Below are 14,965 nucleotides of genomic sequence, written 5' to 3' on the forward strand. Positions count from 1 at the left end.
AGTATCTGGTACACCTAGAAATTTCTAAAACTCCATGTTCTGCTCACGTCAACTTTAAAGAAGTTCTTTTTTCGGGGGAGTTCCCATAGTGGCCCAGCAGAAATGAAGCCAACTAGGAATCATGAAGTTGCGGGTTCCATCCCTGGCCTTGCTCAGTGGGTTAAGGATCTGGCATTGCTGTAAGCTGTGGTATAAGTTGCAGTCGCAGCTTGGATCCTGCATTGCTGTGGCTGTGGCATAGGCCAGCAGTTATAGCTCTGACTTGACCCCTGGCCTGGGAATCTCCATATGCTGTGTGTGAGGCCCTAAAAAAAAAAAAAAAAAAAAAAAAAAAGGCAAAAATAAATAAATAAAGTTCTTTTTAAAAGGAAGTTGCAAACCCCTCCCACCCCAAAAAAAGTTAAGCTGGAAACATACAAATTCAGAGGTCCAGCTAAGCTCACAAAGATGATTTTGGCAGTGGGTGGTGGTGGTGGTGGTAGGGTTCTGTAAGAATAAATTCCCTTTATTTTGGGGGCTTCTGGGTGTTTTTTTAAAATTGATCACTAACTAGGGACTATACAGGGCAAGGAAAGAGTTGTTATGGGTCATTCCAAGGGAAGATCAAGAACTACAATATTTTTTTGTTTTTTGCCTTTTCTAGGGCCACATCTGCGGCATATGGAGGTTCCCAGGCTATGGGTCCAATCGATGCCAGAGCCACCGCAGCCACAGCACGGGATCCGAGCTGTGTCTGCCACCTACACCACAGCTCACACAGCAACGCTGGATCCTTAACCCACTGAGCAAGGCCAGGGATCGAACCTGAAACCTCATGGTTCCTAGTTGGATTCGTTAACCACTGAGCTATGATGGGAACTCCAAGAACTATAGTATTAAAATAAATCACGTACAGTTCAGTGTGAGGTAATGCACTGGGACAGCAACATCTGGTTCCTAAGAATGTGAGGCACACAGGACGCTGCAGGCCCATACCCCCTACAGACACAGCTCAGAGAGATGAGAAAGGACACAGACAGATGGTCATCAAGCCCAGTCTCTAGGCCACCTCTGTTCACTGCAAAAACACTCTGGCTCCGGGAATAATGTGAAGAATGGAAAGGTAAGTCTAGCTGGTTTCCAAACAGCATTTAAACTCATTTTTATAAATACTGGAATCATGGATTGGTGCTGAAACTAAAAGAGAAGTGTGGAGGAGATAAAAGGATTTTAGGAAGGTTGTCCTCTTACAAAATTCTTATTCCACAGGTATCAGATGATTCTTTATTTCTTAAGCGCTTTCTTCAGCAGAGTCCCCCAGCTGTAAAAGTCCAGATCTTTCTCCACTGCCCAAACTCGATTTTCTCCGTTTGGGAGAGGATTATGCTGAAAATTAGTGTTGCATAAATACCGTTACCTTTTCTGGTGAAAAACTCCTTGGAATATTTCCCCAACATAGCGTATTTTCGAGGGACTTTCCCCAGCAGTTCAATGATCAATGCTATGTGATCTGCATTGGGAAACATTGCCAGCAAAACAGAAACACACGACAGTTTAATCAGTACACTGCATGCAGACACTGCCACCGCCCGCGCAGACAGAAACAGAGCACCACCTAAAGAACCAGAGCACAGACTCTGCCTGAGCAGCCAGATTCAGGGCACCACAGAGATGCTGATGCACAGGGTGACCGCAGCACAGGGCCAAACACGGTCTCCTTCTCAGCTGTGAAATCAGCAGAGGAATTCTGCTGGGTTGCTTTTGGAATTTAGGAGAAATGCCTTTATCACCATTACTGCTACAATCAGCAGCTACTATTCCGTTTCTGTCTGCATCGTGGCGCTTTTCAAAAAGAAGAGGTACTACCTCTGCGATTGAAGAATTCCCGAGAATATTTTCCAGATAGAGCAAAGTGCCTTGGGATACTGCCTAGCAGCTCTATGATGTGGGCTATGTGGTCTATGGAGGAGAGAAAAAAAGGATACGGGAATGGGGGAGGCAAAGGGAAGGATGGGACAAAAGAAGAGGGGGAAAAATTGAAATTAGTAAAAAAATCAGAAATAGATTCAAATCAACAATGTCTGCAGCACATCCATGCAGAGGCTTCTGGGACTGGCAGGCCTCAGGCCCCATGTGGAGCATTAACAGTGACTGATGCCAGCTCACCCCAGGCCACCCCAGCACTGCAAGCAAATAAGCATGGAGATGGTCAGGTTTGCAGATGGAATTCAAGCCAGAATTCCCTGGTTTTAAATTCAGCCCCCAACAGGACAGAGAAGTGGGCAGCAGATCGATTAACAAAAGGACCACAGAGAGGCTTCAGGTATGTCTAGCCTGTCCTCTCCCAGCTGGCTTCTCAGGCCTGCAGCGAACAGCTGCGGGGAGGGCTGAGGCCCAAGGGCCCTCCACAGTGTTGCCAGGAGGTGCTGCCCATTCACTGCGACTGGAGGGGGCTTCAAGCTCAACGGGAAAGCATCTGAATTTGGTATTTGAAAACTGAAACACAGCTCTATTTCGGTGCAAAAACACAATATTCTCAGAAGTTGAGGACTCTCAGGAGACCCAGACTGAGGTATTCAGCAGGCAATACTCACCTTCATCTCTGGAATAGTCTTCCCCAGAATGCGGTTCAAACAAATAATCTCCTGTTGCCAGCTCAAATGCCTAGGATACAACAGATGACATGCTAAGCACTTCAGAGACTGGCCCCAAGCTAGCAGCTTTTTTAGGTTACAGGAGACCTACATTTTATGTGGATCTATCAAGCCAAAGAGCCTCTGGAAAAGGCTCAACATCAGGCTGCTTCTTCTTCTCAAAAGTTCAAAGAAGCTTTAGAAATATTCTTCTATCTCTTTGCTTCATTTTGCAGGAAGAAGATATGCACAGGTCTGGCTGGAGCACTGCACTACAATCTAAGTCCAGAGCCCAGGACCGTCTGACCCCAGAGCCTGCCTGCAACCCACAGGCTACCCTGGCCCAGGCCACAGCTGCTACCACTCTCCTGAAGCAAAAGACCTTAGTGTCTTAGTAACTCGGGGCTATTTACAGCAACTCACCATCACTTCATTCATTTCTGGCTCAACCAAAGGAAATCCCAGATGCAAAAAAGCAACGCTTGCTCTGTCCCCTGGAGCCAGGAGGAGCTAGATCACTGTGCAGAACCTCGACGACGGCAAGGAGAACAGGTTTCCTGATTACACAGTTGCCCCCCACGATGCTCGGGGGGAGGGTTTGGGGCTAGGGGTAATAGGAGGAGTATTTGTTTCCATTTCTGCCAGAGCATCTATTTCCCTTGTTCACAGAAACATCACGACCATGAATTTAATCTGCTAACAATATATAAAGATGGCAATTACTACTGCTCTGTTGATCATATACTATGTTCTTTAATAACATGTTTTAAACAAGAATTTAAAAGAATTTTTAATAAGAATGAGCTAAATCCCATTTTTTTATTTTTCCCATACTTAATTTCTTGCTGTTCCAAAGGCCTTGAGGGCCAGGTCCTGCTTCACCCATGCCTGTGGATCAGTGGCTGCAGCATGGCCCCACCCCGTCCCTACTACTCTCAGGCACTGCCTTCCCCACGCCCATCTCAATGAGGTGCTGGGAAGGCACCCGAAAGGGAAGGTGGTCAGCTCAGGTGGGGCCTCTCTCAACAAACTAAAGGGGGCGCACTTGGTCTAGGACATCTCTTCATTTATTTTTCTTCTCTAAGGAAGCAAGGAAGTCTGTAGCCAGCTACCCCATGCTGTACAGTAGTTCATCAACTCAGGACCCCTGCCCTAAACCAGACAGTCTGAGCAGGACCCAGATGTGCAGAGTCTCAGCAGAGTAAGCTGGTTATCTGAGCACTGCAGGGTCTCCCCCTCTCCACCCAATAAACAATAAAGATACTGGGCCCATCCCAGATTGGGGTAAAAAACCCTCACATTTGGCCACAGGTCCAAAGGAAACAAGCGGATTGCACACTAAGTAGCCAGAAGCATCTTTCTCACCCAGAACACAAGACAAGACAAAAGGGTGAAACCCTAACAGAGAAAGAGGATTCCAAAAGCCACGTGTTGGACCCAAAGAGAGCGCCAGCTTCTCTTTCCCTCCTGCAGGCCTTCCCTCACTCTTCTCATTAATTTTCAAAAGCCTTTAAATCTGGCTGTATGTATTTCTTACAGCCTAACACTAAGATATGTCAGGTGAGCGTTCTGTGAAAGATGAGCATTTTGATCAGCACCCAGGTAGTTCCAAGAAAACACTTAGGTCAAAGAAGCCTAACAATGAAATCGTTTAAAAGAAAAACGGAAGGGCAAGATGGAGGCTCCCCCATCATGTTACTTGGTTCTGATTCTCTGCAGAGTGACAAGATTTCTTTAACAAATAGGGCACAGACAACAGGGCAGACAGACATCACAATGAAAACGTCAGCCTCTGTACTTAGCCAGCTGGTTTTATGCTGGCAACTACGAAACCATGAAAGTTCACCTTTCTTCCTTCACTTCAGAAAGTTACTTTTAATATAACCATTACCATTATCTTTTTTTTTTTTTTTTTTTTTTGCTTTTCAGGGCTAAACCCGTGGTATATGGAAGTTCGCAGGCTAGGGGTCGAATGGGAGCTACAGCTGAAGGCCTACACCACAGCTCATGGCAACATCGGATCCTTAACCTACTGAGGGAGGCCAGTGATTGAACCTGTGTCCTCGTGGATCCTGGTTGGGTTTGTTAACCGCTGACCCATGAAGGAACTCTGTACCATTTATTTTCAGTACTTGGGAACTTTGGGTTCTTCCCTCTACACTTGGCCCAATTTCCTCAGAGGTCTTTTCCCTGGACCAGCCTCAGGTCTCAGGCTTGGAGAAACCGGATACCTCCTTCCTGAAGCATCCCATACTAAAGTACTCCACTCCGAATAAATAAGGCCATGGAGTCCTTCTGGAATATGACCAGTGCTGAAGAAGTTAGGTGAAATTTGTCCAACTGGCTTTTCTTACCTCCATGGCACTGACTGGGACTCCCCCTGGAGCCCATAAAATGATACCTATTCAGGGACTCTGACACACAAACCAGAAGAATCTGTGCTAGAGCCACACAGAATTCTCTGATCCTACACATTTAAATCTGGAGGGGCTCCAAAGCTCAAGAAGAAGAGATTCAACAACTAACATAACCCATCTACTCTGCCTCACTCTGTGGTCTGTGTCCAGCTGTGAAAGCGTTCCTCCCTGGCAGAGCAAGGACACTTACAAATGATCATATACCAGCCACTACTCTCACTTCCACTGGAGTCTGAAAGATCTGATGCCAACAAAGGACCCTGGGCTTGACCACCAAGAACAAGCTGGAGCTTCATTACAGCTGGTATGGTGAACTACTAAACTGTTACACAGAAGGGTAGAGGTGGGGAAAGATGGCCTCATCTTTACGATGTTCTTTATGAAGAACAAGAGGGCACCGCTAAGCCACAACCTCCAGGGAGGGGCTGGGGTGGGAATGAAGGCCAGCCCCACTTCCAGAAAATCATCCTTGCACTGATTAAAAAGATCTTCTTAAGCAGCCCTAGAAGCAATGAGGGAGCTTATGCTTCATTTGCTGGGAAGCAGGGAGTGGGGGCGAAAGAAGATGCGATGAATGCTTTTCCCTGTGTGTCAGATGCTGCCATTCACAGCAACTGCAGGGGACAATTCCTATCTCATGGAAGGCAAGACAGCTAACCTACTAATACTGAATTGACAGCCCTATCATTATTCTAGTACAGCTGGGATCTTGTCCTATTTTTCTGGTTATATCACCAAATTTTAACTCCAAAATTAGAAGCACAGGATTTCAGAGTTGAAAGAATTTTCAGGGTGTAATTCAGGGCAGTCCTGATACAGCCCTTTCCATGCTGCTAGAGACAAGTAAGGCTTGACCTCACCACATCCTGAAACAGAACACTTCTCCCCTGTAGCGCCAACTGTTGAAAAGGCTCCCCTTCTGCTGACCTACCTCTGCCTTCCACCACCTCCTGGCCCCTCCACCCTGTCCTGCCCTCAGGACTCATGCAGAGGGAGTCCGCTTCCTCTCCACACAGCAGTTCCCTACACTCAAAGGACCCATCACAGGTCCACCAATTCTTTTAACCATTCTTTTTCTACCTAGCATGGAAAGGACTCAGTTTTTGATACTTACTGAGAAACTTAAATCTAAAAATTATCTGGCATTAATGGTCAGAGCAACATGGGAACAGAAAGGCACACTGTTTCAGATCCACTTGGCCATGTTGGTTGCCTCCAATCACACAAACTTGAAAGACACAGAACACCTACTTTTTTCATGTTTTAGCTAACAATGCTTTTACTTTAGCATCAGAAGTCATAAGAAAGAGCACACCCAACAGAAATGTTACATTAATCCTTGAATAACAATTATATTTATTCTTTTTGGTGAGAAGACAAGTTCCAAGCTTTATATACGTATCTTTCCATTAAAATATCAGAGGATATTTGAAGGAAAAATAATATGGAACAAGAAAAGAATGAAATACCACCTGAAGCAACAGACACAAGCATCCCCCTTTTCCAACAAAGGACTACAGAGCACAGCTCACTAAGAGGAAGGTACCAAACTAAACTGGCTAGGAAACAGGGCTGAGTAAGAAACTAAACTGGTTTACAAGAAAGGGACTGTTCAGGTTCATCAGTTCATAGGTAAGGAGTAGGTAAGAAGATGCACTGGTGGGGCTGAGGAGAGTTTAGACACAACCACACATGTGATGCACACAACTGGTAGCAAAAATGGCTATGTCACATCAGAGAAACAGCCCTGAAGAAAAACAGTGATGTGCTTTCTATGGGAAGAGACTCGGTCAAAAAGGGTATAGGCAGCTGCTGGTGCCTCAGACATGACTGGACAGCCAAAAGCAATAGGCCAGAACAGTCTCTAGATTTACTTAACAAAAGAAGAGAGGCAATCTTTCCCCAAGTCAAGGCTGTCTCCTCTTCCTCCACAGCCTGAGTGAGGGCTAAACTGTGTACAATCTGCAGGCTCTCAGTATCCAAGTCATTTTTATCACCAGAGCTGGGGTCTGATTCTCAGAGCTTGGGCTATGGAGAGCTCCATGAGGGGTCTCTCACAAGACCAAACCAAAACACACACCCAGGACAAGCCTGAGAAGGACTCGTCCAACTCTGAAGACACCCAAGGCAACAACTCTCCTGTTACCCACCCCCAGGTGGGCAATCTTAGTGGTCAGAAAGCTCAGACGACAGGCACTGGTGAGACTGTCCTCTCATGGGAATTAAAGGGATGTGCCTTTACACAGAGGAAAATGGCAAAGGCCGTTCTTACCATACACGCCGTACTCCAAATGTCAGCAGGTGTACTGTAACCTGCTCCTATCAAAACCTCTATGGATCGATACTGACGTGTCTGTATGTCTTCTGTGAAGTGTTTATGCTGAAAGGGAACAGAGTGCATTACTATGGGGGAACACAGACATTAAAAAAGAAAAAGAGCATCTTCTAATCACAACCAAAATGTTTTAAAAAGAAAACTCTACTTACCACCCAACAAGCATTTCCCAGGTCAGCAATTTTAACTCTAATTTTATCTGCATTCCGTGGGTCCAGGGGATTCACCAACAAATCGGCTGCCCGGGTTTTTGCTGGCATGAGCAAATGGCAGGACAGTTAGTGTGGGATAAGTGGTCTGCCTGTGAGCACACAATGTTTCCTGGGCACAGTCTCCTTTTCTAGAAAAGTGGTGGGGTGATCATTTAGGCCTGGACTCATCTAAGTTGAACTCAAGAGAATTTAAATTCTTGGTCCCCACCTTTGGAAATACTTCACAAGCGCAAATTGCCCAGAGAGCCCGTGGACACTGCCTCACCCATTGTCCTTTAGCCCCATCCTTTGTCTCGAGGTCAGCCCCTCTCAGCTTCTGTATCTTTCAGCTGCTCCTCATTGGATCACGCCTGCTCCCTGATGGACCCCATCCAGCACATAACTTTGTTTCTACTTAACATGAGGGCAGAGAGGAATCCTCTGGGTGGGTGGCCAATCCCTTCCTAAATGACCTACAGTACACCTGGGACCCACATCCCCTAACCTCTCCCTCTCTGGGCCAAGTACAGAGATCTTAAGAGTTAGATGATGGCTGACACAGATATAGATTAGATACAGATTAAAGGCAGAGGAATTCCCATTGTGGCACAGTAGTAACAAACCCAACTAGTATTCATGAGGATGTGAGTTCGTTCCCTGACCCTTCTCAGTAGGTTATTAATCTGGTAATGGCATAAGATGCAGTGTAGGTTGCAGACACAGCTTGGATCTGGCATTGCTGTGGCTGTGTTGCAGACTGGCAGCTACAGCTCCAATTCAACCTCTAGCCTGGGAACTTCTATAAGCTGCAGATGTGGCCCTAAAAAGCAGGGGGGAAAAAAAAAAAACAGGCCGAGACTAATCAATTCTGGTTTAGCTTTGGGAAAGAAACAGTCCAGAACAGAGGTCTCTTGAGACAGCCTGGGTCCTCCAAGGTCCCTCACGAACTTGTCAAATACTCAGGCCACTCACAACCACAGGGTCCCCTCAGGGGTTCTCAAGGGTGAGTGTAGGGCTAGGATTCTCAGGGTTACATGGCCAGAAGAGCTTCACGGACATGTCCAGACCATGCTTGCAGCAAGCAGTTACCCAGGGGACAAGTGACAAAGAAACAATAGTGTGGTGAGGCCCAAAGAGAAAATGCTGCAGTGAGTCAGCATCTCCATCAAACATCAAACTGACCAACAAGCTCAGATTTCTGGAAATGATGAGATGTTTTATTTATTTATTTTACAAGTAATTGCGAAATAGTATCACAGACTGAAGAGAAAAGCCTAGTCAATGCAGAATATTAAACACCCTTTCGTTCACTCAAAGGTGGGTACTGGGGGACTGACCAGCCCTCCTTTGAGCAGACCAGTGCTGGGGAACCTCAAACCCACACGGGCAGCAAGGCCAGGCTGTGAACGGGACACTGAGTGGAGCAAGGCATCCAGTACCTGGGGCGCCCACAGAGCTCCCCAGGAGGGCCAGAAAACGCCAGAGAACTCTGGGCAACAGTGTAACCCTCAAAATCTATTCCTCAAACATGTGGATCCACCCCTGACAGCCAGGCCCACGCCTCTCATGACGGTGCTGAGCTACTGGGAGGCCTCATCAAAGACCAGGTGTGAGTTGAGGCGAACCACAGGAGCTCAGAAACAATAAGGACAGCAGCACAGAGACCCACACGAAGGGGAAAGGTGTTCACATTGAACTGAGAATGGGCTGAAAACCTGAGCTCCAAGAGAAACCTAAAAATGCTGACCTAACAAACAGATGGCCAGCACCAAAAACAGCTAAATGAATCAATCTCTCATGTCATTTAACCAAGGAAAGTCAGCAAGCAAGAAAATAGAATTTGAAGTTTGCAGAAATGGACCCAAATCTAAGTTTCAACAACTTCAAGTTATAAGACTCTAGCAAATGACTTAAACTCTTTTTTTTTTTTTTTTTTTTTTTTTTGTCTTTTTTGCCATTTCTTGAACCGCTCCTGCGGCATATGGAGGTTCCCGGACTAGGGGTCTAATCGGAGCTGTAGCCGCCAGCCTACGCCAGAGACACAGCAACGCAGGATCCGAGCCGCGTCTGCGACCTACACCACAGCTCACGGCAACGCCGGAACCTTGACCCACTGAGCAAGGGCAGGGATCGAACCCTCAACCTCATGGTTCCTAGTCAGATTCGTTAACCACTGCACCACAACGGGAACTCCGACTTCAACTCTTTGAGGCTCAATTCTCAGTAAAAGAGGAAGAGAAAGGGACCATCTCTCCTCTACCAAAAAAGAAAAAGAAAAAAAAAAGACCAAAAACAGAGCTAAGGCAGTGCCTGGCTGGCCAGATCCAGGGGCTGTGCTCCGCCTGCCATAGCCTGACTGCCCTCCAAGGCCAAGGCTTCTCAACAGCCAGTGAGGGACCAACCAGAACCCCAAGGGCAGAGAGAGGAGGCTGAGCAGTGGGTTTCACCACCCCAAACAATTCAGACCAAAGGCCTGAAGGGAGAAGATGATGAAGCTGCAGGTTCTGACTCAGTGAGGGGCCATCCATCCCACTCCAAGCTGCTGCCTTGAAGACATTTCACATGGTCCAGTTCAGCTCAAGAAATATACCTCAACACATCATCACCCACCTTCAGGACATATCTTCTGCAACTTATGAAGAACCATCCCCAAATTCCCATTCTAAGTTGAAAATATCCTAAGTCCGAAATGCATGCAGTACATCACAGCAGAGCCTAGACTACTTTCAACATATTTCAGAACTCTTCCATGAGCCCATAACTGGGCAAGAACAACTAACACAAAGCTTACTTTATAATACAGTGCTGAATAGCTCCTCTCATTTACTGCATTCCATACTGAAGGTGAAAAACAGAATGGCTGTCTGCATACAAGAGGTTGAAAGCACACAAGGTATTAACCCCTGTGACTGGGAGCTCCTGCCCTGCCCGGCATCACAAGAGTATCACATGACATATGCCAGCCCAGGAAAAGATCACAGTTCAAAATGAGAAGGACAGCTTCTACTGAATGCCTTTCATCCATCATCAAGTCAAACCACTGTTAATTCAGGGACCATCAATACAGTTTCTTTAACATCTCTCGCTTATGATCACTACCCAGAGTCTCTATGGTGACACGCTGTTATCCTTCCGGTTCACATTTGTAAAATAGTCACACAGCTGCAATGCATTCCAAATGATACTAGGGAATTTACCTCAAATTTTTAACCATATAAGAACACAAAGGAAGCAAAAGCGATTTTACATTTCTTTTCTCAGCATGATAGTTTCCTGCTTGAGGTATCTGTGAAAGGTTACCAGACTATAACACTCAAAAGGCCCATTTAGGGAGTTCCCATCATGGCTCAGTGATAACGAATCCAACTAGTATCCACGAGGATGTGGGCTCGATCCATGGCCTCACTCAGTGGGTGAAGTATCCAGCATTGCCGTGAGTTGTGGTATAGGTCAGCAGCTGCAGCTCCAATTTGAACCCTAGCCTGAAAATTTCCACATGCCACAGGTGCAGCCCTAAAAAGACAAAAAGACCAAAAAAAAAAAAAAAAAAAGGCCCATTTAAACACAGGGACACATATGCTTGCTATATAATCGCACAAATTCTGGTGTGCCCAGAAGTCAGATCACTTCCCCTGACGCCCACCTATCATGTGACTATCACAGCACCTACTTGCTCTCTGCTTCTACCAAGGAGGGCAGAGGGAGGCAGCAGGTTTCACTTCCGGAAGAGCTGGGCCTAAGTCATTCTGATAATGTGAAGTGATGCCAGGAACCAGCAGGATGTCAGCCAGCAGGGCTTCAGTGATGAAACAGCCATCATCACTATCTGCAAGGCACATGCTAGGCCCACACTGATTCTTTATGTTTAAAACATCTTTATAAGGAAGATAAGAACCTCTTTACATGCAGAAGAGGAGTTCCCGTTGTGGCTCCAATGGAACAAATCCCACTAGTTTCCATGAAGACGCAGCTTCTATCCCTGGCCTTGCTCAGTGGGTTAAGGACCCAGCGCTGCCGTGAGATATGGTGCAGGCCGCAGATGCACTTCGGACCTGGTGTTGCCAGCAGTGGAAGCTCTGATACAACCCTTAGCCTAGGAATTTCCATGTGCTTTGAGTGTGGCCCTAAAAAGACTATATATATATATATATATATATATATATATATATATATATATGCGCAGGATTAGTACCAGCCTAAGAAAATAGCAGAACTAGGAGATTTAAAGCCCAAACCTGACCCCTATGTTCACCAAGTATATACTAAGCCCCTGCTATGTGCCAGATGCTGATCTGGCACTGGGAACAGCATGAACAAGACATATACGGTTCCGCCACCACACCCCAAATTAGGAAACTCTTCGCACTAGTTGGGAATATGGGTGATAAAGTAAATAAAATGAATGATTCACACATCATGTTAAGTAGCTCTATATGCTAAGCAGAAAAATAAAGCAGAGAAAGGAGATGGATACCAGTTGAGGGTGTTCGCAGGGTGGGGGGGTGGGGGTTCTTTTCTGAGAAGGTGACGTTTGAGGACAGACCTGAATGAAGGGAGGTACGGAGGAGAGAAGCTTTGGGCAGAGGAGAGAGCAACTGCAAATCACAAAGAGGTAGAAACAAGTTTGGCTTGACCCCTTCAGAAAGATGGCAGAGTAGGAGGTGCAAGATGACCAAGGGAAATAAAGGGAGCGGGGGGGCGGGGGGGTTGACAGCAAAAGGAGAACAGCCAGGGGACAGACTGCATAGGCTGTAAGCTTCAGAGAGTGACACCCTCTGGGGGTTAAGCTAAGTGGAAATACACTGTGTGTGTGTGTGTGTGTGTGTGCGCGCGCGCGCGCGCGCGCGCGCTTTAAAAAGCTCTCTCTGGGAGTTCCCATTATGGCTCTGCAGTAAACAAATCTGACTAGTATCCTTGAGAATGCAGGTTCGATCCCTGGCCTTGCCCCATGGGTTAAGGATCCGGCTTTAATGTGAGCTGGGGTGTAGGTCACAGACACGGTTCAGATCCTGAGTTGCTGTGGCTGTGGCATAGGCTGCCAGCTACAGCTCCGATTCAACCCCTAGCCTGGTTACTTCCATATACCACAGGTGCAGCCCTAAAAAGACAAAAAAAAAAAAAAAAAGAAGTCCTCTCTGGCCTGCTCCACAGTGAGCTGACTAGGGAGAAAGAATTAGAGTGAAATGAGTATGGAGCCGTGTCCCAGCAGCCCAGACAACACTGCTGCAGACACAGGTCACTCCTAGTGAGGGTCAAAGGATTCAGCCTACACTCTTACAGGTACCACCTTACTCCAGGGTCTCTGTCTTTCAGATAAGTAACCCAAGAGGACCCCTGCCTCCTCTTCTCAACCTTCAAGCACTACCAAATTACTCCAGGGGAAGTTCACATTCTTTAGCCTTCCTCAATCTTCTCATTCTGGCCCCACCTTTTCTTTGATTCCTTAACATATGCACTCCGCTGATGACAAGGATCTATACAAACTGAGTAAAGTGTTTCTCTTGCTTCATGTTCTTGTAGTAGCAGGCGGCCAACTTCCAGCCTCCAGGCCATACCCCTTCCACACAGGAAATAAAACACCTCCCATGTGGGAGGCTCTCCACGTTACCCAAAGCCCAGGCTGGAAACCGAAACTGAGAGCCTCCAAACAAAGGAATGGACAAATGAACAAAATCAGCTTGGTGTGAGACTGGGATCCATGGAAAACACAAACCTCCTATTCCTCCCTGATGCACAGGGATGCAATGTTCGGAGAAGTACAATTCTGACTGTGAATGCAAAGGGAAGAGTAGAAGAACATAGCCTGGTATCACTGATCTGTTGGCTCATTGCTCAATAAATGCTTATCTTAGCCCTGAATTAGATACTGAGGATACAAGGATAAAAACACAGCACTCTCAGAGTTGACAGCCAGTGAAAAGAAAGACAGTGGAAACAAACAATGACCACACAGTGAAGAAAAGTATGACCAGCAGGAAAAGAAGGAAACAAGAACTGGGACCTGCCAGAACACAGAGAGAACCCAGCAAAAGAACAGAAGTGTGCCCAAACAAACAGGAGGAAAAGCACTAGCAAAGGCATGGAAGCATGAGCGAGCGTGCCATGTTCACACAGATGTTCTTTATCACGTCTTTTGAGAAGGAATGGGAAAGAGCCCATGCTACACTTGGTATTACTAAACCCTTTCACTGTTTACTCCATCGATAAAGACGACATCGGAACACTGATTTTAATATATGTATGTTTATAAAGTTTACATACTACTGTTTCTATCTATTATGTACACTATAAAATTTTTTTATATTAATAAGCAACAATTACTTGGAGACACAACTGACTCTAGCCTGGGGCACATGGTTCTGAAAGGGCAAGGAAGCACTTAACGAATAACAGGTTTCGTCAAAAGGACTTAAGACCCAACCTGAAGAAGTTGACAAATTATTAGGGATAATTCTAGCATTAAAAAAAAAAGCTGTAAACAATGATAACACACAACCCAATGTGTTAATTAAAAAGAAAAATGTGTCTGTGATATGAAGGAATGTGTGATGCGTCTAGAAAGAGCATGGAAGCCTGGCCCCTTCCCACACACCATGCGCTATGCATACTGACAACCTAGCAAGTAAACTGTTTTCCTGAGTTCTGTGAGCCGCTCTAATAAATTAATCCAATCCAGGATAGAGTCATGGAAATCTCTGATTTATAATAGATCATTCAGATGCACAGGTGACAATGTGGACTTGTGACTGATGCATGGGAAGGGACAGTCTTGTGGGAATGAGCCCTTAACCCTGGACTCTGATGCTATCTCCAAGAAGTGTCAGACTTCACTTAAACTGCAGGACACCAAGCTAGTATCAGAGAATTGTTAGCACGGTAACCAGAAGCATCAGCAGTAGTTTGGAAATAGAATGAGAGCAAAGGAGACAGAGAAGTGAGTTTTTCCTTAGATGAAGCTACATTCTTCATGAAAGCATTTTATTAAGAAGCACCTTCAAAGAGCCTCTGGTTGTGGTAAAGGTGAACAGGAGCAGAATACGTCAATTCAAGTTAAAAAAAAAAAAAAAGAAATAAAACCACATCCTTAAGATGATTAGTTAAGACCAATGAGTACCAGAAATGGCTCTGTAGCTCTCTCGCTTGCTGGAAAGAAAGGACCTGCAGAATATCTTGGGCTATGTGCTGAGCTGGCTGATCAACTGGCTCTTCATGTGTTAAACACTCTTGTCAGCAGAGGGAGCAGAGGAGGTTTCTGAGCTTTTCCACAGTGGGCCAGAAAGGAAACTAACCATGACACCCATGTTCGCCGACTGAAGTCCTATAGCATACCACAGTCAGAGATATGTCATGTAGCATTCACTCTCAAAATCAAGGTTTGATATAGGTCACCAACACATTTAAACCCATGCC

General features: G+C 45.9%; 2 protein-coding genes across 15 annotated transcripts in view; both read right to left on the reverse strand.

Moving 5' to 3' along the window:
* Positions 1 to 14,965, reverse strand: part of ORC5 (origin recognition complex subunit 5) — a 1,223,002-nt gene that overhangs the window by 1,025,187 nt on the left and 182,850 nt on the right. The window lies entirely within an intron of this gene.
* Positions 1 to 14,965, reverse strand: part of SRPK2 (SRSF protein kinase 2) — a 265,786-nt gene that overhangs the window by 10,749 nt on the left and 240,072 nt on the right. For 6 of the 14 annotated variants that reach the window (XM_084977433.1, XM_021102579.2, XM_021102581.2 and 3 more), the window contains 4 exons: positions 7,517 to 7,617; positions 7,302 to 7,409; positions 2,574 to 2,643; positions 1,846 to 1,938 (listed from right to left, as the gene is read on the reverse strand). In XM_084977433.1, the coding sequence (XP_084833559.1) occupies positions 1,846 to 1,938; positions 2,574 to 2,643; positions 7,302 to 7,409; positions 7,517 to 7,617 (372 nt within the window). Of the gene's footprint in view, positions 1 to 1,396; positions 1,490 to 1,845; positions 1,939 to 2,573; positions 2,644 to 7,301; positions 7,410 to 7,516; positions 7,618 to 14,965 lie in introns of all 14 variants that reach the window. The other 8 variants (XM_021102577.2, XM_021102578.2, XM_021102585.2 and 5 more) reach the window with 2 other exon arrangements.

This window comes from Sus scrofa, chromosome 9 (assembly GCF_054392235.1).
Source record: "Sus scrofa isolate SSC_HxYL_T2T_F1_AM1 chromosome 9, Sscrofa_HxYL_maternal_Yorkshire_Landrace_v2.0, whole genome shotgun sequence".
NCBI lineage: Eukaryota > Metazoa > Chordata > Mammalia > Artiodactyla > Suidae > Sus > Sus scrofa.